This window comes from Opisthocomus hoazin, chromosome Z, assembly GCF_030867145.1.
Source record: "Opisthocomus hoazin isolate bOpiHoa1 chromosome Z, bOpiHoa1.hap1, whole genome shotgun sequence".
Classification (NCBI taxonomy): Eukaryota; Metazoa; Chordata; class Aves; order Opisthocomiformes; family Opisthocomidae; genus Opisthocomus; species Opisthocomus hoazin.
In genome coordinates, this window is record NC_134454.1 from 69915160 (window position 1) to 69939311 (window position 24152).

Here is a 24152-nt window from a genome sequence, read left to right on the forward strand (position 1 = left end):
GCTGGGGCCTTAATGCTGCAGTTACATTATTTGAAGTGCTTTTGCTCTTCATTTTCCTTTCCCTCAAGAAAACGAACACCAATCTTGGACTCTGGAAAGCACTGTATTACTTCCAAGATCTCGCACACCAATTCTGTCACAGGGCAGAATTAGCTGGTGCTGTGCCTTCCTAGGCCCAGCGTGCTTGCTTTTGCAGTGGCTGGCGCAGTAGAGCTTCGGGTAAAGAAATGGATTATTTAATTTTTAATTCGATAGGAGTGCACGCTGATACAATTCTGAAGAGCAGAAGTTGTAATTTGCCAAGTAATGTAACGAGCTTTTCTTCCCCCGATGAAGAGATGTGAGAGAAGTGATGCAAGGTGCAGAACAAAACACCTGTCCAAAACTGCGGTGACAAGCTGCACCTCCTCTTTTCTGGCTGGTTAGCGTAAAGATCAATGTCATTAGCACAAATCATGACGACTCCATCTAGTCCTTTCTTGTTCTGATGCAACTGATTGTTAGCCTTGCGATGCTGGACGCTTAAAAATGGTTTTAACTAGTGTACGCGTATATGATGTAAAGCTCTCACCCCAACTCTGTCGTTACTGTAACAGAAATGTAAGTAATTAATCCTGGGACACATCTGCTTCTGCCATTAAGATGAGCAGCCCCTGAAGTCCTGGTGGTGCTTGGCCGTTTGGTGCCCTCATACCTGTTCTGTCCACAAAGCGCAAGGCACCGAAGACTGGAAGTGAGACCCCAGCGACCGGTTTGCTAGGATGCTTTTTACCAGTTCTTGCATTTCTCTTCCCTCGTGGCAGGGAAGAGTAGTGTAGCGCTCCCAGCAAACCCCGTCCCTCGGCTACCAGAGGGGGCCAGCTTTTCCATGCCGCTCGCTGAGCTCCACAGCCGGCACGGGGAAGGAGCGCGCAGCTGGGGAGCTGTTGGGCCGGTACAGCATCACCTTTCTGTATAAAACCAGGGTGTGGTAGAGCGTGGCTTCACAACACCCAGCAAGGGGATCGTGGCTCTGAGCACAGGCGAGAGGGACGGACGAGCAGCAGCACGTATGCACACTCACACCTCCTCTCCTCCTACCAGAGTGCCGCAGGAGCTGCCCGGGGAAACATAGCCCCTACACCAGTCCCACTCAGACACGCGTACACTTGTGTTTGTTGTGTGTATGCATGTATGACACGTTTATGACTATATACAAACACACACGTACCCTTCAGTAGTTTAACAGGCTGTATTTTTGCAGTGCCTGACAAACTCATCATCAGTCCTTCCAAATCGGAAGCGCCACAGGGATGTTTACCTTGATCGCACTCCCCACGGCCACAAGCAGCAGTGACAGAGAAAACGTCTCTGAGAACAAAGCCCTGAGGGAAGGGTGGCTTCTCAGCTGCCACCGATCCCCCAGCCCTTCTGGGTGGACTCCCTGTGTGGGCCAGCATCTCAAACACAGGTGTGCTGACTGGGAAAGCTGACACAGGCCATCTCATGTCCACCTGCTCTAAATCAGACTGGTGATACTTGGGAATCTTGATTACCAAGCACTTCAGTAGCTTGATTAAGAATCGCTTTTTTTAAAATGAATTCCTGATTCTTGTGCTGAGCCCACGCAGCTCCTCACCCCTGCAGACACATCCCCTTTCTGCTGTGGGCCATCTCTCTGTCCTTTCTGGGACTCTGCAGCACCCCTGTGAAGTTTGTTAACTCATCTCTTGATCTTTCGAGCACTTCTGTCTGCCTGCCATCCCGAATCAACAGGGATTACAGACAGCAGCTTAATCTCCAGGAGAATTAGTCGACTGTTACCACCAGCTTCACCTTTTGAGCTAAGAAATTGCAAGTCAGAGCCTTGTACACCCGTTTTCTTCAGAATAGCCTGGTGACACCAGCTGGGTGTCCCTTGGTGCAATCACCTAATTTATTCCAAAATCTGATTTCACCACCCAAACAGCAGCAGCTGGCCCTCGGCATCCCCAAATCAACACCCTAGCGTCAAGGGCTCCATCCTCCCACCCCTGCTGGGGAGGCACACGGATTCTGCCCAGCCTGCTCAGCTGCTCAGCCTGACCCCCTCCAGGGGTGAGGAGTTCAGACAAACCCAGGAGAAACAAGCCTAAACCTCCCCGTGCAGTGGTGAACCTTCCCGTTTTCCCCACGTGCTCCCCGTTTTGCTCTTACGCTGGTGAGGTGGGCTGACCATGGCTGGGCCCAGATGCCCACCAAGCCGCTCTACCACTGCCCTCCTCGGCAGGACAGGGGCAGAAAACAAGATAAGGTCTTGTGGGTCGAGATAAAGGATGCTGGCCTTTGGGGCCGAGTGCTCGGAGAAGCACCCCGGGCGTGGTGTGAGCCCTGCTCGGTGGCAGAACGTGGCCATGCGACCAGCGCCCTTCTCACCACCAACACAAAGCACAGCTCCGCAGGGCTGCTGAGGGGGAGGCCGGCTCCTTCCCCGCCAGGCCAGACGAAGCCATTGGTGGTCCTCACCCAGGATCCCAGCCAGCGCACTGTGGCTGGCAACAGGCTTCGACGTACAAATCATCTCCTGAATCGGTGCAGTTTCCAACACACGCAGGCTATGGGCCCGCATCTGGGAGAAGGATGCGGATCTGCTCTGTCAGTAATTGAAACTACCTTGAAGTTGGATGCTCCCTTCCCTGTTCCACCACCAAGTGCACAGGCATTTAGACACAGAGTTGGCTAAGTGAGTCCCTGTTTTCAGGGAATTTCAATGAAAATCACCCAGGCAAATCATCTTCCAAGAGAGAGACTGTACTTACTGCAACAAGTAGCTTACTACTGTTAACAGCCCATGAACAGACTGGGTAGAGGACTCCCCTGGGTTATTATCAGCTACGCGTTACCTCTGAAGTAACATCAGAATGCATCCGCCTCTCGGGCACTGGGGTGTCAGCTGGGTGGTAACGCATGGGCACACACGGAACAAGAACAGCTGGCACCTTTAGCAAAGGGACGGGAATCCAGAGACGACAAGGAAAAGTCTGATGCCCCTGAAGCCCTTCCGTAGGCTGCAGCCACACCGTTGTTTCTACTCATCTGTTTTCTTTTCTCCCCATCAGTCCCCAAGCTGTGCTGCTTCTTGCTCTGAAGTACCACCTGACTGCACCTCCTCCTCCTCCTCCTGCCACTTTTTGGCTTTCTGTATGCACCAGCAGCCAGACACCAACTGCTGCTGCCAGCGGCAGGCCAGGTGCTGCTGTCCCTCGTGCACAAGCAGCACCCGAGGCAGGCTGTCGGGTTCCAGTACTTCAGCAGGGAGAAGCCAGTCCCATGCACCCGGCCAGTGACAGGCAGCCTGCACTTCGGCACTGCAGTCCCCCACTGCCGGGCAACACTGGCGCCCAGGAGGCAGCGAGCGCCGCAAAACAAACCTCTCTCAACACACGAGTTGTAAACCTAAGTTCCACAGTCCTCAGACAGGAGTATGCTTTCAAATCTGGTCATTTAAGAAGGATTAACAAGTGTGTAACGAGACAGCTGAAGAGGTCTATGCCCTCGCACGACAGCATCTCAGCCTGGAGAACACGAACAGGAGCACCCGGCGGTTCTGACGCGCCAAGGCAACTATTCCCCCCGCCCCGACAGCCCGAGCTGCCGGGCTAAGCAACATCGCCGGGCCCCGACAGCCAGCCTCCTCTCTGGAGACCCGGCGGTGCCCAGCAACCCCCTCCCCGAGAGCGCTGGATGAGGCCCAGCTCGGGAGGGAAGGGATCCTCAGAGCGACGGTGGGCGAGCGTCCTCTCCAGCAGACTGCAGACCGCTGCCTGCTCTGATCTGTCACCACGCGGTGAAGACACAAGGACCGTCACCAGAAGTTGTCCCCAGCATCTTCGTAACACCTGTACAACGCACGCTGGGCCACATGCCACCATCTCATAGCTCTGCTACTTCACTCTTCCCAAGAAAGCCAGCCTTCTCTGGCTGAGGAGGACTCCCAGATGAGTATGAAAGACAAGGTTTGGGTTTGGAAAGCGACCAACTAACAAAGACACTGAAAAACTCCACATTCTGACAGGGAGACTAGAGGCTCCTGCAGCTAATCAGGGCACCCCGCCTGCCCCAGCCGCTACCAGGCTCGTCAGAGCACACCACTTCCCGGCTCCTCCATTCTCATGAGCTTATGCCAACCACAAATTCACTGGGAGGCTTGCTTGGACTTTTGCACAAAGCACTGGGATGATTTTTCTTGTCCAAGCTGTTCAGCCAGACCCAAAGACTGACGAGATGTCTCTTGCTTACTTTCTGAAGGCAGTCTGCAGACAGCAGCAAGAATTAATGTGGGAACGCCTGGCTCTGTTTATCCCAGTAACTCAAGAAAAAAAAAATACACTGCACACTTGCTTGGCATTGTTTCCCTAGCGACGCCGCAACACAAAGTTCTGTCTCTTCGAGAATAAGAGCTACGAAAGTTGCCACATGCCAGGAAACTTTCACTGAACCACTGCAACAAGGACTGGACAGGGGTCCGAGGTACGTCCAAAGCCACCGGCCCAAGCTGGCCTCCTGATGACAGCACACCACGTGGGCGCATCTGAAGCGCGTATCAGCACTGCTGCACAACCGGCTTCATGAAAGATCTGGGCAGCAGGAAGTTTCAGCATTCTAAAAGGACACAGATACTAAAGGGACCAACTCCAAGAAAAGCAGAACAAGAATTAGTAACTAACATGAACTACGAGGATTATCTGAGGAACAGTTCACAAGAGGGAAGTCGTTTTTACAAACTGTGTCTATTAAGTGAAATGGCAAAATACTAAAACTGAGCCCCAGACAACTGTGAAAACAAGAAGATTAACTGACATGTCCAGAACTTCGGTTTTTATTTCATGAGCTACTGCATGGACAGCTGAATACCAATAAGCACTAGTATCAACAACAGCAGACAGCTGAGAACCTACTGATGTAAACAGTTAAACCTTCGCGTCTGCATCAAATGTGAGTATTCTCAGGGGAACAGAAGCCTGCAGCTTGCTTTCTGAATGGTAAAGCTACAGCCCTCTGTTATGTAAAAACACTCATGAAGCTTGACGTACACACGCAGGAAGTATTTTAATGACACAGATTTCTTCAGTCTTGAATCCATTAATTCAGTTGACAACAGTGTAGTAATTAGAAAAAAGTTCTTCTCCTTGCTTGATGTCTCTGAGAGTCACAAGCACTACACACCTCAGGTGGCTGTAAAAAACAGAAGAGCAAAACATGTGGAAGTGAACAACTGTATTTCCCTTTTAAGTTTTTTAATTCTTCACAGCAAGGAGCTAAAGCAATGGCTCTGTCTCGGTTACTTTGAGGAGTAACGTGTAACGCAGGCCAGGGAGCATGGAAAAATACCACTGAAATACAGACAGCAAATATAAACAAAACCAATATAATTGCCAAGAAAACCACAGCCCACGTGGGTATTGAAATGATGTTTCCACTCACACAACTATTCAGAAATGAAAAGGATTAGTCAAGACGGGGAAAAAGACACCTATACATACAGGAGGAGAAGCTACAGTGAAATTCGTGGAGCTGAAATAATTCCTCTAGGCTAAAGCCACCCTTGGCCTAAGAACACGCAGAAACACAGCTCCCAACTGCATCAAAGACCTGCTGCAGTCTGCGAGGATGCATGAGATCTCTGTACACCCCAAGGTGACATCAGTGGCTGGCAAACAGTTTTCTTACGGATTTAGGGACTGACCCCTCTAAACTTCCTTTAAGTAAATGACCAGGCCCTAAAGCTGAAGTATCAATTCCAGGAAGGAGAGCGCACTCTTCTGATGCTGATGCACGTGAAAGTGAAGAACACCATCAACCCAAACAGCCTCTACTACTACAAAACTTAGCGTGAGGCCATTCTGAAACAAATCAAACAACAAGAAGAAACAAGTACCAAGAACTCTTTTACAAGACAGAAAAAGATTTAGAAACCAGATTATCTATGTTGTCAGCACTGTAAATATCAGGTAGAAGCAGATGGGACCCTTTGTCTAGGAGAACTGATGACTGACTGTATTTTCTTCGACAGATTCCAAGGAAAAGAGCAAAATTTACCCCTTCTGAAATGGTCCCCTAGCTTAGCTCTGCTCACTGCACTTTCACACTTCAACTACAGCATCCAGGCCTCCTGAAAGTTCAGTCTTACCTCTTCTTTTATTAGCATTTATTTACTTATCTGCAGATTACAAGTGCATCTTTAACCTTGCCTCAATAAAGTCTAAGTTTAATCAAAAAAGCTGTTTTTCCAATACGCACTGTAACTTCCTCCCATCAAATTCCAGACTTTTAAAATAGCTCCAGAATTACACTAAATGTCTAGATGATCTGGTCTAAAACCCTTATACATCCTCTAGATGAAGAGGATTATTTGGTTCCTGAAGACAACAACAGGACCAAAAGCACAATTTCTTTGCTGTGTTAAATTCAGGACCAGATTCGCACAGCCTCAGTTGTTTGTGACTACATCCCAGGACAGGATACCCACTTCCAGGTGTACCGTCTGTCCTTGTTGTCCATACTGCTTCTTCTGCATATCCACCTAACTGTCACTTTACACACATCTCCAGACAAAAATCTGAGAAAGGATTCTAAGTGTTTTAATTTATAGAAGAGGTGGATTTGCAGGTCATAATGAGGATGTAATTGTGTAGTGTCACTAAAAGTCACAGGCCTTTATACTGCATAGTATTTCACTTGTCTCAATACAAATTCATTTTATGTTTCTTCTTGCAAATCCATCCGCTTATTCCTCACATAAGGAGAAGACATGGAGAACAGAAGAGTAAGAAGCCTAAATCTCAGCTACCTTAGAAGGGCTCTGATTGGCTAAGGGTCGCTAACATTTGACATACATACTGAAAAACCTCAGTTACAAGCAAAATATAACCAGTGCTTTATGAGATTTAGAGGAATCACACTATAGTGTCACCACTGCTTGTCAAGCTGAGTCTTCAGAGCTATGCTGATCTCATTTGCGAAGATGTGGAAAAAGGAACAGATAGTCCTGTAAATCACTTGTCCATTCAAAGAGCTAACTCTTCCATACAGATGCACACTTTTGTGTAACTCATCTTCACACGGAATACTGCTATTTCTCAACCATGTCTGTCTTTTTTACACATACAATATGCTTTGTATCGTACAAATCTATGAGCTCTTTGATTCGCTGCTGACCTCTCTATGTCATGGCTGTAGACGATGTTTGGAAGATACTGTTTCAGTTCTACTGGAAAATATCCTGGCACATCAAACTCCTGATAACACACGTTGGCTGCTTTTTCTAGAAATAAGAAAAAAAACAAACAAAAACAGTCTCTATGATACTGAGAAAATATTAGATAGGGTTTAGAGATGTGTAAAAATATCGTATGTACTGCTGCAAATGTACCGTATGCTTCATCACACCTGAAAACCATGGCTTTGTTGGGAGCTACTACACCCCTCCGAAGTCCTACTTTGAATTTACGCAAGAGATACACAACCAACTATGGCAGCTTTAATTCATCCTTATCACGTTAGACAGGATGACCCGATAATCAACATGTACACAAAGGGCCACATGTTGCATAGCACCAGGGGTAGCTTACAGCACTGCTAAATGTTGTTAATATACAACATCTGCTTTTACAGTTAAAAAAAAAAAATCTTGAAAATATTTCTTGGTGGCGAAATATGTCATGAATACAGCTGGGGAGAAAATCTCCATCTGCCCAGCAAGAAGAATGGAATCTTCTTCACGTGGATGTCAGACCTGGAATAAACAATTTCTTGGGACAGCCCTTTGTCTCTGTGCCAGTCAGTACCTGGCTCGCTACTCCAGCAACCCTTCTGGATGCTACTTGGGGGCAGGGCATCTTTCGTGTAACACAGGCTCTGAAAGCCACTTAGAAGCTAGGTATGGCAGCAATTTAACTTTCTGCATCTCATAACCATTCCCATGAGTTAGTTACTCCCCCAGACCTTCAGACCAACACATATTGTGTCAGACAGGATAAACACATAGTTGCCCTCTTCATGCCCAACAGCCACATCATACCAACAGTTTCCCAGATTTTGGGCATAAAACTAAGGAGTCTAAAAAAAGCGTTACAGTCCAAACTGAGCAGTGACAGAATCCTACTGTAAATGTCACTGGGCTTATGGTTTTCTCCTGAAGCCTGCTGGAACCATACTGAGGAACTTCATCTGCAACTCTGTGTACTGCCTCAATCCAGCAGTCCTTTGCCAGATACCCTTTCCCACCACCTCACATTTGGGATGTGCCTTTCATTCTACACACCAGGAGGGAGACTGGGGGAGTCAGCAAGGAAAGCACAAGGGCATGTGAAGCACTGCTGCGCTGAAGGATTCTAACACCCAGCTGCCACAAAAAGCCTCAGCAACTCTTTAGCCCATTAAGTCCTCACCTTGTTTTAAACAGCTCTACTGCCCCCCAAGATCAGTATCTGATTCTCTGTGACAGCTCCAAAATAATTTACATCCATAAAGACAAACTCAAGTCTGGAAAATTTACCTGGCAACTTACCATGTGAGCAGTTGTTGACATACTGTCCCACCGCCAGTGGGTTTTGCAGGGCAGCTGTGAGCCAGCTCTCATCACTCATTTGAAATGGGCCAAGCTGATCTCTCCTGCTGCAAGACCTGAAATGACTGACAGCGTTAACGTGAGTCAGTGCTCCTTCACTTCACAGGTTATCTGTACTTCTGCCGGCAGAAATGCCAACAGTCGCTGGGCACAGTCACAGCTGTCCAACCCAGCTGGGAGACAGGACAACACTGGAGTGTGGGGTGAGCGGACCAACGCCTAGATGGTACTTTAAAAAGTACATTTAGAACTCCCAGTAGTGTGTGGCATCTTTCAGACCCTGGAGGAAGAACCTGCACAAAACCACCACGTACAATTCCAGAAATTAACATCAAACATTACCACTGCAAAAGTGTCAAGACACCTTGTTCATCTCTAAAGATGCAAAGGCTTGTTACAGTATCAACTTCATTTAAACACAAACTGCTACAAATTGTATTTTCAGGTAAGCTAAAACAGTCCAGGCTGCTGCATCAGGGGCAGTTCAGACTGGGCATTAGGAAGGGGTGGTCGGTCACTGGAACAGGCTGCCCGGGGGAAGTGGTCAGAGCACCAAGCCTGCCAGAGTTCAAGGAGCGTCTGGACAATGCTCTCAGTCAACATGGTGGTTTTAGGGAGTCCTGCGAGGAGCAGGGAGTTTGACCCGATGATCCATATGGGTCCCTTCCAACATGAGATAATAATGATGATGATGATGATTATGATTATTGTAAGGGTTACGGCTCCCTTCTTAAGTGCTGCTCATCTGCAGACCACAGCCAGAGTTACCAGATTCATCCTTTTAGTATTAGCAGGTCTATATAGAGCTTTTTTTCTAAATCCACTAGGCAGATTTTAACAGCTCAGAAGCAGTGACTTTTATTTTTTTACTTCCTGCTAATATTAAAACTATTTTCTTTACAGGAACAGGAAACAGTCTCTGTACATCAAAATGCATCTCACTGGCATTACAGATGAAAACACAACAAGCACACAACAGATGACATCCAGCAGCTCTCACTCTTCTTTGTTTGCATAATGAGGCACACATAGGTGGATATTCAAATATAACTCAATTCAGGGTAAGACAACAGGCAAATGAGACTATTAGTACCACTGTTTTAAACCAGCTGATTGACAATCCTCTATTTCTTTTGACCGCTTACCTGTACACTGATCTTGATAGTCCTTTATCATTCCCATCAATAAGGATACCATCTATGCACCTAAAAATAAAGGGATTGCCAAGGGACTGGAAAAAGATGGGCTCATGCTTTCTGTATACTGTACCTGTTGCAAGACAGATACAATTATTTCAGAAGAAAATCAGTTAACTGTCAGAAAGGGCTTGCTTACAACATCATCCAGTCCCCTCCACACAGAAACTCAAAGGAGACAGATGGGGTAGGAGAGAACTCCTCTCTCAGTTTATAACGTTAACACTTGTAAATCTACAAGCTTTCAGATACATCTTTGTGGGATGCAAAAAAAAAATCTACACAAGCTGAGACACCCCAAAGAGAGAAGCCATTGAAGGAAATCATTAAAGAGAAGGCCTGTGTCCAGTATTCACATGACAGGCAGATAAAGCATCACAGCCAGCTGGCCTGCTTCGGAGGAATGCGCAGCTGACGACATCAAGCTGTGTTGTTACTACCGTGTCACAACACTTTGCAAAGGACACACACAGACAGCAAAGAACCTGAAACACTCTCCTCCACCACCCTGATCAGAAATTTTGCTTGATACAGGAGAATGTGCCAAACCAAGAACGGACAAATCATTTCAGCAGACCATTTCCCAGATCTACGGACAGGATTTAACCTGCCCTGGGTTCCAAGGACAGAAAAGTGACAGCAGACTGGCTTGCAATTTTTCATGACATCGCAGTCCTGCATCCCTCACACCCAGTGTACCTTCAGCAACCCTCTGCAGAAATCCTTCACTGGAGTTTCACAAGGAGCTGGGTGAAGGCCCTGCCGGCAGGCTGCACTCACTGCCGAATGACAACAGGCAGGAGAGCACAGACCTGCTCTCTCCGTAGGGTCCCTTCCCCAGCCAGCAGCCCTGTAGTTTCCTTCATTCCACTGCAACAGGAAGGCATTTCAACAGCTTATCCTCTTGTTTTGCTACATGAGCTGCTAGAGGAGACTCTCAGTGAGCCTAAACTCACCTGTAGCATGTGCCTGAAACTTCTAGCAAGCTGCAAAGTTGCAGGCCCATTCCCTGCAACTGTCATTTGACAATTTGGCAGTCTACAACTCAATGGTAACGGCCAGACACTGCTGCTTCGGCATGGCAAAACACGCTCCACTGCCCCATGCCTGGACTGGTCCTGATCCTGCAAAGCTGGCACAAGCTAGAGACTGCACGCAGGGGATGATTCTATTGACAGAAGGAACAGAAACAAATCCAAAGCATTTCAGCAGAGCTGTCCTAGCTTGGCCATGCTGACAGAATTACAAATCTTTTTAAGGACTGTAAGCAAATGCAGTTCCAAGAAGTGAGGAGGAACAGAGCAGTGCTGATGTTCCAAACATGCTTTACATAAGAAGAGAGTGTTTTATTTTCATTCTACAATTTGTGTTTTTGTGCTCTGAAAAAGTTCATAGACTTGGCTGCTGATCTGTGTGGAGATCTTAAAGCCCTATTTTTCAGATCCTTATCCAAAACCAAAGGAATTAAACTGTATTGTTCATCTACTTGTAATTACTCCCATCCATTTGTATCTACGCAAACTGGCACAACTTTTCCAGCAGCTGAAAAATCAGACTTTGAGTATTGGAAGTTTTTTTTATAAACAGAACTACCCCACCAATATTGTTTTGCCTATTTCCAAAAGAACTCTGGTCAGAAATATTCTCATTCACCATAATTTGTGATTTTGTTAAGGAATGACACAAACAAAACCCATACAATAAAAATTAGTGTAGAACTTTGGCACTGTATAATTATATGGTGAGAAATCTCATCTAACTTAATTTAAAAAAAAAAGAACATTTCATTACCAGGATACATAGATACAACTGTCCCTTTTGGTACAAAACCTTTGGTAACAAAGACTCCAGTTCCAGCAGACACCAGGGAACTTTGGTCTCGGGTAAGACTGAACCCTAGTGTATTAAACAGAACTTCTGCTGGACTAAACACCTGTTGACTCTGGCGGTTACATGAATTTACTTCTGATCGCTTCTGCTCCGCAGTCAGTAATTCCAGATATCTACATTTCATTTCTGGAAGTAAGGCCAAAATATGTGCTTGTCTATTGAAGTCATTTATGAACAGAGCTTTAAATATTTTCAGTAGTGTTTCAAAGACATCTTCATCAGAGATAATTTTGTCTTGCGAGCTTTCGGGAACATATCGGAGGGTCCTGTAAAGAAAAAAAAAAACAACTTAAGATCACATTTTTCCTAAATAATACACAGAGGAGCCTTTTTACAGCAGCAAGTTACATGCACTATTGTTTCAAACAACCCCAAACTCTTTAAAGAGCATTCTTTCACACCTGCCCCCCTATAAAACCATCACCTGTGTATCTACAGCAAGGCAAGCAGGTTAAACTCCACTGAGCTCCTGGTGACAAACACACCAAAAATCAAACATACGTGATTATCAAAGTCTCTAAAATATATGTATACCGTTCATTACATTTTAAATGAGGCGAGGATAAATATTATGTTGACTAGGGAAACTTTGATTTATGCTATTTATAACGACATCCTACTCGTTTAAATTCAAACACTGCTTTTACCTTTAAAGAGGGAAAAAACACCTTACCAGAAAAAAAACCCCAAACAATCTACCTAGTTTTAACGTTCGATACTGTTTTAAAGAACCCACGTATTACAACGCCAGGGAAGTGACACACAAGGCTGCACCACTTTCACAAAGCAGCCACCCGCCAGTGAAAAACCAGAGTTAGCTCCCGCGGCGCTCCCGGTCACTCCCGAGAACGGGAGAGCGGGGTCTCAGCCACGGCAGCTCCTCACTCCCTGAGGGGAAGCTCTTACCCAGCTCCAGCAGCTACTCGAGGGCAAAAACCCCTGCGGGAAACCCACCGGGCGGTACCTCACCCCACCGGCAGGCGGAAAGGCCTCGCCGCTGCCCGGTAGCGCCCAGGACCTGCCCCTCCGCCTCACCTGCGTTTGCGGCGGAGGTTAAGGGCCAGCCAAGGCACGAAGCGGTACTTGTAGGCGTCCCACCGCCGCCGCAGGGCTCGCAACATGGCGCCGAGCGAGCTGCGACCACAGCCTCACGACCGCCCGGGGCACCGCCCTCCCTCCAGCCGCGCCCGCGAAATCGGCCCAGCCAATCCTCGCTCCGAACGCGCGGGCACGTTTGCATACGGAGCTCCCATTGGCCGGTGCGGGGCGAGCGGCCAGCGGGGTGCCCAGGCCCGGAGCGTCCGCAGGCCAGGGTCCGGCCGGCGCCCGGTGTCTAATGACCGGTAATAGCTCACGCGTAAGACGGAATATCCCAAAGGGACATAAATAACGTACGTTTGTGAGTAGCAGAAACCAACGTAACTCAATATGGCTGTCCGCTTAACACCCATGAAGGCACAATTGCAATCCAAATTTTTCAACATTGATTTTCTTCTCCTTGGTTTTTAAAAATTAAATTTTTAAAATCACAATTGGCACAGGTAATGCGAGAAGGCCTGTATCTTTAAACGAAGTGAAACAGCGCACAAGTCAGCCCTCAGAACTGAGTGACCCGAGGGGGCTTCCTCAGGCTCAGCAGGTGTCTGAGGCGCCATCTTGTCACTCCCTGGGGGCAGATCCCAGGCAGCAGAGACAGGCTGGCCTCGCCCGCGGGGCCCAAAGCCGGGCAGGGAGCAGCCTGCACGCCTGAGGAGAGGAGGCAGCTCGCAAGCAACGCCAGAAATGTTTAAATGCCAGCGTAGAGTCGTTCATCGATGACACTGGACTCGAGGAGAGCTGGGACTCCCTGCTCTTCAGTGTCTGACAGCGTGTAAGGACAGATGAAAGGAAGAAATTTTGCATAATGAGGGTGGTGAAACACTGGAACAGGTCTCCCAGAGAGGCTGTAGATGCCCCATCCCTGGAAACATTCCAGGTCAGGTTGGACGGGGCTCTGAACAACCTGGTCTAGCTGACGATGTCCCTGCTCACTGCAGGGGGTGTTAGACTAGAAGGCCTCTAAAGGTCCCTTCCAACCGAAACTTCTATGATTCTATGATATGAAGAGGTGGTTAAACACAGGTATCTTTGCACCAAAAAAGGGAGAGCTGCAGGCACTGGAAAAAAATTTGTGTCCCATGAGTGCATACTTACATACTTAAGTACCCACATCTCTCTATCTAATGTTGCATGCCCCTTCTGTGTTTTGTTAAACAATCCAAAAAGGCAAGATCTGATACAAAAAGGAGATTTAAAAATTATCTAGAAGTAGCAGTGGAACCCCACCTCTTTGACAATTCTGCATCCAGGATCCAGCCCAGCACTATCAGATCCCCTTTCCAAAATTATCCTGTGCCTGCCTCTAGTGATGCTGAATGCAGACTTAGTGCCTCAGATGATCTTTGTCATAACAGGAGCAGACCAGTAGCCCAGAGCTGAAACCGGTTAGCATTTCTGTCCACACTTTTGACTATTATTTGGCCCTGCTGACAATGAGACACAATTTGCGCTTCATAGCAACATAAGCAACTGCAGCTTGAAAGGTGCAGCCCGCTTACCATTGTGAAGCAGTCTGCAGCATTTACTGCAAAGCTAACAAGCCAGGCAGGAGGGATAAATTACAAATCATGAACATGTGCGAATCAAGTGCATGTGGGGTAGGGGCATAAGCTCTTCTGGTGCCACATTCTACCTCAACTGTCTGTAAAATAATCAAACAAAAAATCTAGTAAGAAAACTATCAGTCAGCAACTGATCTTCAGAAATTTACAAAGGTCCCCAAATCATTCTTTACAAATCATTAAGAGATATCAAGATAAGGGTAATGTTATCCCCTTGGCCACTGTTCTCCCTTCTCTGCTTGTGTACCTACTTTCATAAAACTTGCATCTTTGAATGCTGCTCCTTATCTGCAGTTTTAGCTAAAATCTGCCAGTGAAATCAAAACTTCTCGTGAAAATGAGACAGAACATGGCAGCGTGTATCTTACTTTCCTAGGAAACTAGTTTACAAAATAATCATATGGAGCTCATGTTTGAGATTTAGTTTTGGGCTGAACAGAGAAACCAAACGTCAAACCACTATGAAGGCTTATACTCCTATGTCTGAACAAGAACTCTTGCTAAGAGTGGGGTTTTGTGAGGCAGGCCCACAAAAGCAATGGAAACAAGCAGAATTAACTTCCCATCTGAGCCTTGCAAATACTTATAAATTGTCTCTTGATTTACTCCATATTCACTTTAATTCTATTGCTGGCGTTGCACGTCTTTTCAGAGAACAGGAACTGAGTGATGACACATTGCAAACTGCAGTAATAGAGGAAAATAAAAGGAAATGGCAGGGTGGCTGCCTCAAGATGCTTTCCTGCCATCTTCTGGGCTTTCTTGGTAACGACAAGGAAGAAAGGTCTCAGTTCACAACCTAGTGTGCCCTAACAAGAAAACATGCACGTTTGCCACAGTATATGCATACTGTGGCTCTTAAAAGCAAGACTGTCACATTCTTGATTCAGCTCAGCAAGGCAGACTAAGCAATGAGAGAGAAGTTAGTAAGTGAAATACAGTGTCTTGGGCAGAGTCGGGTCGGAACAGCCACACACACAAGCTGCTCACTGGGATGATGAAGAAATAAATACATGATCCTTGCGACACTCCAAAACATTCTGGAAGCAATCGTTACCTTTCAGGGAGAACTTGCAAAGATGAAACACCATCACACTTCAGCCTATCACAGTCACATAGAACATGGAATATAACATTATTCCCACCACAGAAATCAAAACGGGCATAGCCTACTGTTTGCCTGCAGATGAACACTGAACGTGCCCTTTGCAAATGAAGACATTTGGTTCTGCAAGTAGGTGTCTCTGACATTAAATGCCAACTGCTGTGGACAGGTGATCTCTGCTATGCCCTGTTCCTAAAAAGGAGACTGCAACATTATAATTACACCACACACTACTGAAAGATTCAGGAGTTCTAAAGTGAATCAAATAAAGGAACATACATTACACTTGATTTATCTTTTATTTTATCCCCATAATACACTTTCCTTCTTGACATTTCAGTTAGCACATTTATTTAAAAAATGCAACATTAGATTTTATCTGAAGATTGCTGCTGCCAGTTTTTGCTGGTGAATTAATGTGTTCATCTCTATTTGCAGAAAGTCACATGAGTAATGGAGACTATGAAGAGAGTGATCCTTCAAAATGCAGAATTTAGTAGTCACAGAAAAGGCTACAGAACACTTGAAGTTAATTTTCAACAACCAAAAAATCAATTAGTTTTAAAAATATGAAAAAAATCAGGAGAAAGACAAGCAACTGAAACAAGACCTAGCTTTTTCCGAAATAAGGAAAAGCTTGTTTATCATTTACACCACATGCAACAGAATAATTTATTTTACCTTTTCAGTGAAATGAACTTCCAAGATATATCTCAATTGCTCCAAAACTGATCTAACCAAATCAACACACCTGACTTGGTAATTATAGTTACATTTGTAGTAATACAGAATTTAAACATTTAATGTTCAATCTAAGGGCATAAGCAAGCGAGGTTCATAGATATACAGTGTTGTCATAAGAGAAGTTCCTACCTTTATTATCAATTAAAAAAAATGTTTGTTGCTGCCCTTTACCTAAGCATTCTTTATTGATACACCTAAGATACACGTATCGACCGATACTCATTCATATGTGTCATTTACTATTAGAAACTAAGTCTTATTCTATCAAGTGTTGCATATGAAATTGTGTATAAACAGTGAGGTGTACCAGAAATACTTTATTCATGTCAGAAAACTAAAAGTATTTACATTACAATAAGGACGATATTTGTTCAAAAACTTTTATTTACTATAAAGACAAAAAACACCAAAATAGGTACGCATTATACTATATAAAATTGGTTCAATGGGGTAAAAACTTTTAATTAAAATATCTTGATATATTTAAAATAACAAAGGATACAATGAAGCCAAATTTCTTAACCCAGAGATTCTGTAAAATTTGCTTGCACAGTAAGGTGCCAATAGAAGTTAGCCCTTAAGCCCTGGAAGTCTTAGGAATCAGTCACATAGCAAATATAATTTCATTGTGAAAGTGAACTTTGGTAGAAGAAACTCTATAGGACACCTGAGGTAGTAGAAACTGGAATAAACAGCAGTAGACGTTATTTACAACTTAAGTACCAAATAACATTAAGAACACAAAAAAATAATTACACAATACAATTTTCAGTCCAGCTTTGATCCAAAGAAAATAAGAATATTACATCACATCTGCATTTTAAACACACCACAATTACCAGCAAGCTGAGGGAAACGCAAGCAAACTCAAACAAATGCATTTGGACAGCTAGAGGCAGTTTGAGTTTGAAATGTGGTAGGCATGGTGATCAAAAAGTAATACTGATTAGCTGAGGTTCATCAGTTTATACAGTTTACATTTCTGCCAGAAACAGTATTAATCTGACAACTGATCTTCCAGTACATGAATTGGCAAGAGTGCATCCTTTAAAGCTTGCACATAAGAAAGACTTGGAAACAATCTTAATAGAATGAGAAATTCTACAGTGATAAAAAAAAAAGTCAAGTACAAAACAGTTAGAGCTACCAAACTTCACATTTCGGTATTATCTTTTTAACTCTTCAAAATCTGCCAATCTTCCAAAACAAAGGAATGTAAAATTTCCAAAAGAAACACATTCACAATTAATGATACTGCTTTTTTTATTAGTATGAGCACTATCATTTCTGTAAACTTATCTTTAAGATGTTTTACTTCCAATTTGTATTGTACATTTTTAATGTACTATAGCTTATTTAGTGTGTCCTGAGTCTTTAAAAATAACCAATTCTATTTCAGTCCAACAATCCAACTGGCTTCTGAAGAGTTAAAATATCAACAGTATTTTTTTACAAATGGATTAAACACAATCAGTATTCGATTAAAAAAGATCCCCATTCTTAAAAAAAGCAAAAGAAAAGCTGCCATTTTCCTTCAGAATTACATGCATCAGAATCTAAAAACCTGCCTTTTAAATAATTTTTAAAACCTGTTTAAAAAAAACCACCTGCTAAGAACAGAAGTTTTGCACTACAGGTGAAGCTTTACTTCACATTTTACTTTATCTTGCTTTTCAAGTCCAAGTTTGTTTCTTGGACTTTATTTTGTTAAAATAAATACCTTTCTTATGGTAACATTTTTAAAATTTTCAAATTAAATTATCATTAATGGCTACAGTAAATAGATGATGTACGGCAGAAGGAAAACAGCAGGTAAAACTTCTTATCAGTAGAGTATGTGACCTCAGTTTTGTTACACACAGAGTAAGATTTGCTCATAGTTGGCACCTACTCCCACTGAAGTGCATGACAGTCTCCCATAATCTTTAATGGGAGCTGGGTTTGCGTCCTTTGACGTGAAACTTCTCTACACAATTTGCCAGAAGAAACTGCTATATGAAAAGAAGGCTCAACAACTTTTAGCATGATTCAGACTAAGTTGTTTTATGCAGAACAATCTTGTTTTTTCTGTTTTGTTTTTTAAATAACTATACTATCAGAGCCTTCAACACTGCCTTGTTGAAGGTGGCATTTTATTTTATTCCAGATTTCCAGCAAATTCGTTTTTAAAACTCTTGTGTCGGAAAGATGTTCCATGACACAGTTTGCATCTTCTTCTAAAGACTGTTTTAAACGATCACTTTCCCTGAAAGTTAAAAATACAATGAAAACAAACTATAATTTCAAAAGAAATTACACGGCCAGCAGTAAATGCACAGTGAATCACAACTGCCTGCTCGTACTTAAAGGAAGGCAAAATATTGATGGTTTGTTTTTTTTTTAAAAGTATCCATCAATGTTTGGATTTGTTACTCAGAGAACTTTGTATAACTAAACGGGACAGATACAGAACTTCCTTTTAACCAGTGCTGAAAACTGACTAATTGCAGAACCCTCTGCTTACATCTACACGATGTGAAATAAAACAGTGATTGCTATATTAAAATAGATCCTGAGCCCCTCAGCTGCTAATATTGCTGAAAAAGCGCTCCAAAAAAAATAAAAACGACTTATCTGCTAAATAATCATGCAGTTTTAAGGAAAAATGCTTTTGTGTTCACATAGAGCCCGATGTTTGAAAAGGCACAGTTTACAAGTCTCTGAACAAATTGTGAAGTGTTGCATACTGAGCTTAGGTACCAGATCTCGATTTGTCAATCACATACTTAGGTAAAGGTCCTCCACTGGCCCTAAGTCCATGATGTATCTATCATTAAGGCCAGCAGAATAATACAATTTGCTGTGCTTAACTGCACTGCAAGGCAGCTATTCTATATTCAGTAGCATCTTCTTCAGTATATCAGCCTTATACATAAGTAGCTACCATGTAGTACGGAAGACTGGGTGTTTCAGCAGCTCCCTTGATGGGGGTCTGTCCTGAGGTTGAAGTTCTAAACACCGAAGAGTCACATCTTTCAAGCCAGGAGACAGATGTGTAGGGATTGATGGAGCAGTAGTTGCACTAGCAATCTGAACAAAGGGAAATAACTTTTTAGAGGTCAGCTATTCTTCTCCTTCCCCAGAAAGCTTCCACAAGCTGATTATCTTCAGACGACAAGTTATATTACGAGCCACTTAGCGTATTTCTTACTGCAGTTTGAAAATAACATTACTACTTCCCTTTTATAAAACGGGTCTTAAGTTGCCGTTATGCCTCTTTCCCCAGTAACACAGGTTCTATTGCTTTTCACAGTCTGCCTCTCTCCTTGCACTTTTCTCTAAATTTTCTTCTTACCACAAGATTCTGCAGTCACCATCTGCTGAGCAGGCCATAAGAAAAGCTCTTGTATCACACAGAACAGGTGTTCTCTTGCCTACCCATCACCAGCAGAGTTAACTGGCATGAACAAACATGGAGATACAGTAAGCTGAGCGTTGTTACATTACGGTATGTTAGGCTGGGTATGCTCTCGTGCATTGTCTTTACTGTATTTCTGCTACCACCCCAAAGGGCAATCTTTCTCAGACAGATGCAGATCACTCCCATCACGTTAAGTTTTACCTTCTCTAGATCAAATTAAGCAAGGTGATTAAGAACACTGGGGTGGCACCATCAGATTCACACAGACACAGAACCAAGACAATTACATCTCATTACAGATTTGAATACTGCTCTGCTATTTCTGTTTCATGGAAACACTTTCTTCACTCATGCTAGTGAAGATGCTAATTACTTTCTTTATTTGTGGCAGTATTTTCTTCATTTATGCCTACAGTTCAACTAGAATTTTAGAATTAAAAATACCTAATTGATTTTAATAAGAAACCTGAATGCTAAAATGGATGACCTAGAAAAGGGAGGGGCAATATTCATATATAGCATGGCATAATGGTAAATATCTTTCAGCAAAATCTGAATTTGGAACATCGGGTTTTTACCAAAGGACATTGCCCGCTATGAAAGATGAATACGAGCATATGTTTTTTGGTAGAAATATTTATTTTGCTCCTGTATTTTGCAGGATTGTAAGAAAGAGTTCAGATCTCAATCTTCTGTTAAGAGTCAGGATCAACTCTATTCCCAATTTTTTTTTTTTTTTTTAGCCTATTACACTATGTATTTATATCTTAGAACAGAGCTTTTTTTGCACATTATTGTGTTGGTAGCCTTTTTTTTTTTTGAACAAGCAGTTATGATTATGCTGGTAGCAGTATTAATTTTGTACTAACAGCTCCCATATAAAGATGAGCTATTGCAACAACCCCTACTATGTGTATACTTTTCTAAAATTCACATTCTAAAATTCACATTCTAAAATTCATGAAATTAGTGTCTTTAGTAGCGTATTTGTAGTAACAAAATACCTCACCTTAAATATCAGAGCAAGATGATTGGAGTGTTTCTCGGCATTCCAGGGAGGTTTAGCACAAGCCATTTCTATAACAACACAGCCAACGCTCCACACATCGCAGCTCCTACCATATTGCTGACCTCTCAGAACCTGAACAGACAGACCAACCAAATTACCCAATTATCTGCTTCCAAAGTCTCTTAACTCGAATTAATTTAGATGCAAAAAAAAAAATATCATCAACCAAGTGCATTCTGATTAACATTTCAGGTTGAGAGAGTGCTCAGTGATGTAAATACCTTAAGATTTAAACAGCTGTATAGAATTAGTAAATAGAAGGCCTGATCAAGAGGCAAAGCGAAGTAACTTTGTAGTAGTTAGCTTTTGACTAAATGGTCGCTTGAGCTTTAGTAACAATACTTATGATAGATACATCTTGTAACAAACTACTTAATGCAACATTGACAGGGAGAAACAAATGTCATTATCACCATGTTGGAGTAATTCCTATTCTTTAGAACAAGTACATTTAAAATGTACTTGAAGCATTTACAGCAATTTTCTGTTATTTGGCTGTACAAATCAGCTTAGAGAGTTCAAACAAACTTTTTAAAGTAACTTCCAAAACTGGTTTCTTACCTCCGGTGCCATAAATGCAATAGTTCCCAACAACTGTCCCTGAAACTCCCCAGCACCAGTTCCTTTTGATGCCAACCTGGCTGCAGCTCCAAAATCAGCAATTCTTAATCTATGACCTGTGCTGTCAATTAGCAAATTGGCACCTGTCAACAGCATAATAAAAATACTGCTAGTTGGCTTTCTACTAAGGGTAAAAGGATGATCAGACACTTTTCCTCCCTCCATTCAAAACTGTAAATAGGTTGACATTGCCCACCCCCAACAGCAAGGAAATCTAAAAATCAGGGACAAAGTCTAATAATGTCACTTCTCTGTTATGCCTGAACGATACCGCAGAGAGCTCAAGGCTGTCCAAGAGATCTACGGAAACAATCAAACTTTCAAAGTAGGGTAAACACACAATTCTGGAATAATGCCTGGAGACAGAATAATGAAAGAAAATGGTGACCTAAACCCCTGGAGTTTTTCATTGCCTGCAGCTCTTATTTCATCCTTAATGAACTTTTGAGTTGTCTTTAAGAGAATTACAGAGCACTTGAAAGTTTTCCTATTTTAAGGAGGAATATTAAAGACAAATATCTGGCATCTCTATGTTGCTACTTATCTGAATATCTCTCTAGTTCATGGACAGCTACAGTGACATGAAAGGGGAAAGTTTAGTAAGACTGGTATTTCCCAATGAAGTACACATTTTCTTTAAACGCAGTACAGCTGTATTTATGTTCAGTTAGGATGAAGGAAGAAAACGCACCACAATATTCCTATACATTAGAAACCTGACCTCTATCTTGGCTTGTTCACAGATTTTACTATCATTTCAGGGTAAACATTTACATTAATTTAACTAGCAATCCTTAAAGCTATGTGGCAACTTCGTATTTTATTTGAACAAGTTGAGAAAACCGAATTTTCCAAACCATTGGCACCGGTAGCAAGTATCCCCAAGCATGTTATGAACATTCTGATTGATTTCAGTAATTAAACGTTCTTCAGAATGACGAGACAAACCCACAGAAATACTACTCTTGAGATGGTATCTGAGAGAAGCAGTAGGTCTCAAGCTAAAATAGATGCTGCTTTCTGAATATTCCTTTTTAAAAGACATTCTAAATAATTCTCACCTTTAACATCTCTATGGATTATCTGATTCTCATGGAGGAAAGAAAGGCCACGTAACAGTTGTTCTGTGTAATTAATAATAACCGATTCTTTGAAGGCTCCGTATTTACTTAACAAATGAGCAACTGAACCCCCTAGAAAGTAAAAAAAAATACATTTTATCAACTCTTATATTTTGTAGAATGCAGCACTGCCACCTAGAATTGGAACTTGGTGTTGGTATTTCTAATTTATAATTAGATTTCTCCTCCCCTCCAAAAACATTTAAAAGTTTCATAGGCATAAAGTAATTATATGGTTACTTAATTATTTTCTACCTGGAACTGTACACATTAAAGACACAAGTCTTCATGCTTCCTAATAATTTTATACTTCCTTAAAAGAATGTACAAATCCCTTAGCATACAAGTACTGTTGCTGATAAAAAACCACACGTATTTATCCACATTCTCCATTAACTTTTTAGCAGTAGAAACTAGCTTTCTTTGGGGCAGCAGATACGCCCAGCCTCTAGTGAATGTTCCCTCCGAGGATCTTAATTTACTTTTGTTACCATCCAAGTACCAATATACAGAAGCAAGTAAACAAGGAAGCAAAAGCAGTATCTTCCTCTGTTTTCCAAAACTGGTAAACAGATCCTCAAGATTTTGGATTCCCATTGTGCCTCTCAAAGTATTCTAATATAACTTGAGCTTGAATGAGGTAAAAACAATTCCTTTCATTTCTTTATCTGTATAATATTATTTCAGAAAAATTATACCTTAAAAAAAGTTAAACACCTTTAGTTTTGAGAAAATATTTTCTGCATTATTGCTTGTAGTAACACTTTCCTGGGCGTTTCTTGTCAGCATTCTAGTATTGCTAAGTGGTTTCTGCCAAAGAACGTAAGTTACGGTGCAAAACTTTCTCTTATAAGAAATAAGGAGGTACAACACACCAAATCCAGTCTTGGTAACTGCAACAACATATAATCGCTTTCCTTAAATTAATAAAGTTCCTTCTTAAAAAAAGGATATAGACTTTATTGCTCCTGCTCTATAAAATAATGAAAATATTTTGCTCTTTATTACTAGATTACCACACAATATATTTAAGATTTGAACATGTTTTTCCCAAAGCATCCCACTTACTACCTATTAGTAGAAGTTTGCTTTAAGTTCTTAAATGCCTTTGCACACTTTTTTATGAAAATGCTTGGGATAAAAACAAGTGATGGGTATTCAAACTTTCCAGTAAAATTATTTTTAAGAACAAGTTAAAGTTACACAGGTACATTGACAATGCAACAGTTTGATGTATATCCAACTGAAGTGCCTGTCTCTCAAAGTCTCCAACTGTCCATTTAGATTCAGAAATTGAGGAAAAAGTAGTAGAATTTTTGTTCAGGGCTTCCAACTACTTTAACTGTATGACACATTAGGTATGGAAAATTCCAAATCAAAAAAAGGACACACCAGTGTCAATACAGTAACTTAAACTGTTCTGTAAGTAGACCTTTACACTGGTTACCAACAGCAATGAAAATACAAGTCTGCAGACTAAAGGGATGCAAAATAGTGTATGAAACTACATAGTTCAAGACTCATCTGGTATTTTAATTTTCTTTGGCACAGTAGTTGTTTACCTGCCATCCATTCAATAAAGAGGTTATAGTTGCTCTTCTCGCATGTAGCGCCCAACATTCGAATGATGTTAGGATGGTTTAGATGACTCATCATCCTTATTTCTTCTCTCAGTGCTTCAACTACCTCTTCTTGCTCAGATGATGTGTTCCTGACATACGTCACCTGTTTTGAAATATGTTATTCACATTTATCTTAT

At 42.5% G+C, this 24152-nt stretch overlaps 2 protein-coding genes across 4 annotated transcripts in view; both read right to left on the reverse strand.

Moving 5' to 3' along the window:
- Positions 1-4827: 4827 nt before the first annotated feature.
- SETD9 (SET domain containing 9) lies at positions 4828-12837 on the reverse strand. 2 transcript variants are annotated; one of them, XM_075411409.1, is made up of 6 exons: positions 12709-12837; positions 11575-11939; positions 9733-9856; positions 8528-8643; positions 7177-7282; positions 4828-5193 (listed from the first exon to the last, which is right to left on the reverse strand). In XM_075411409.1, exons 1-6 carry the CDS (start codon positions 12792-12794, stop codon positions 5106-5108), a joined length of 885 nt encoding a protein of 294 aa, XP_075267524.1. In that variant the 5' UTR covers positions 12795-12837; the 3' UTR covers positions 4828-5105. The 2 variants fall into 2 exon arrangements, with proteins under 2 accessions (XP_075267524.1, XP_075267523.1); XM_075411408.1 differs by having other exon boundaries at positions 8528-8652.
- A 2881-nt stretch (positions 12838-15718) lies between these two features.
- Positions 15719-24152, reverse strand: part of MAP3K1 (mitogen-activated protein kinase kinase kinase 1) — a 70201-nt gene continuing 61767 nt past the window's right edge. For both annotated transcript variants that reach the window (XM_075411151.1, XM_075411152.1), the window contains exons 16-20: positions 23956-24118; positions 22334-22465; positions 21213-21355; positions 20592-20723; positions 15719-19251 (exon numbers count right to left, since the gene is read on the reverse strand). In XM_075411151.1, coding sequence (XP_075267266.1) covers positions 19102-19251; positions 20592-20723; positions 21213-21355; positions 22334-22465; positions 23956-24118 — 720 coding nt within the window. In that variant the 3' untranslated portion in view covers positions 15719-19101. The remainder of the gene's footprint in view (positions 19252-20591; positions 20724-21212; positions 21356-22333; positions 22466-23955; positions 24119-24152) is intronic.

What these genes read in the sequence shown, in the direction of transcription:
- SETD9 (XM_075411408.1), bottom strand. Translation starts at nt 12,794, where the DNA reads ATGTTGCGAGCCCTGCGGCGGCGGTGGGACGCCTACAAGTACCGCTTC. An exon ending in CTATCAAGATCAGTGTACAG is followed by an intron (nt 8,653 to 9,732) that starts GTAAGCGGTCAA and finishes TAACGCTGTCAG; the next exon opens with TCATTTCAGGTCTTGCAGCA. An exon ending in TACAGCCATGACATAGAGAG is followed by an intron (nt 5,194 to 7,176) that starts GTCAGCAGCGAA and finishes TGTTTTTTACAG; the next exon opens with CCACCTGAGGTGTGTAGTGC.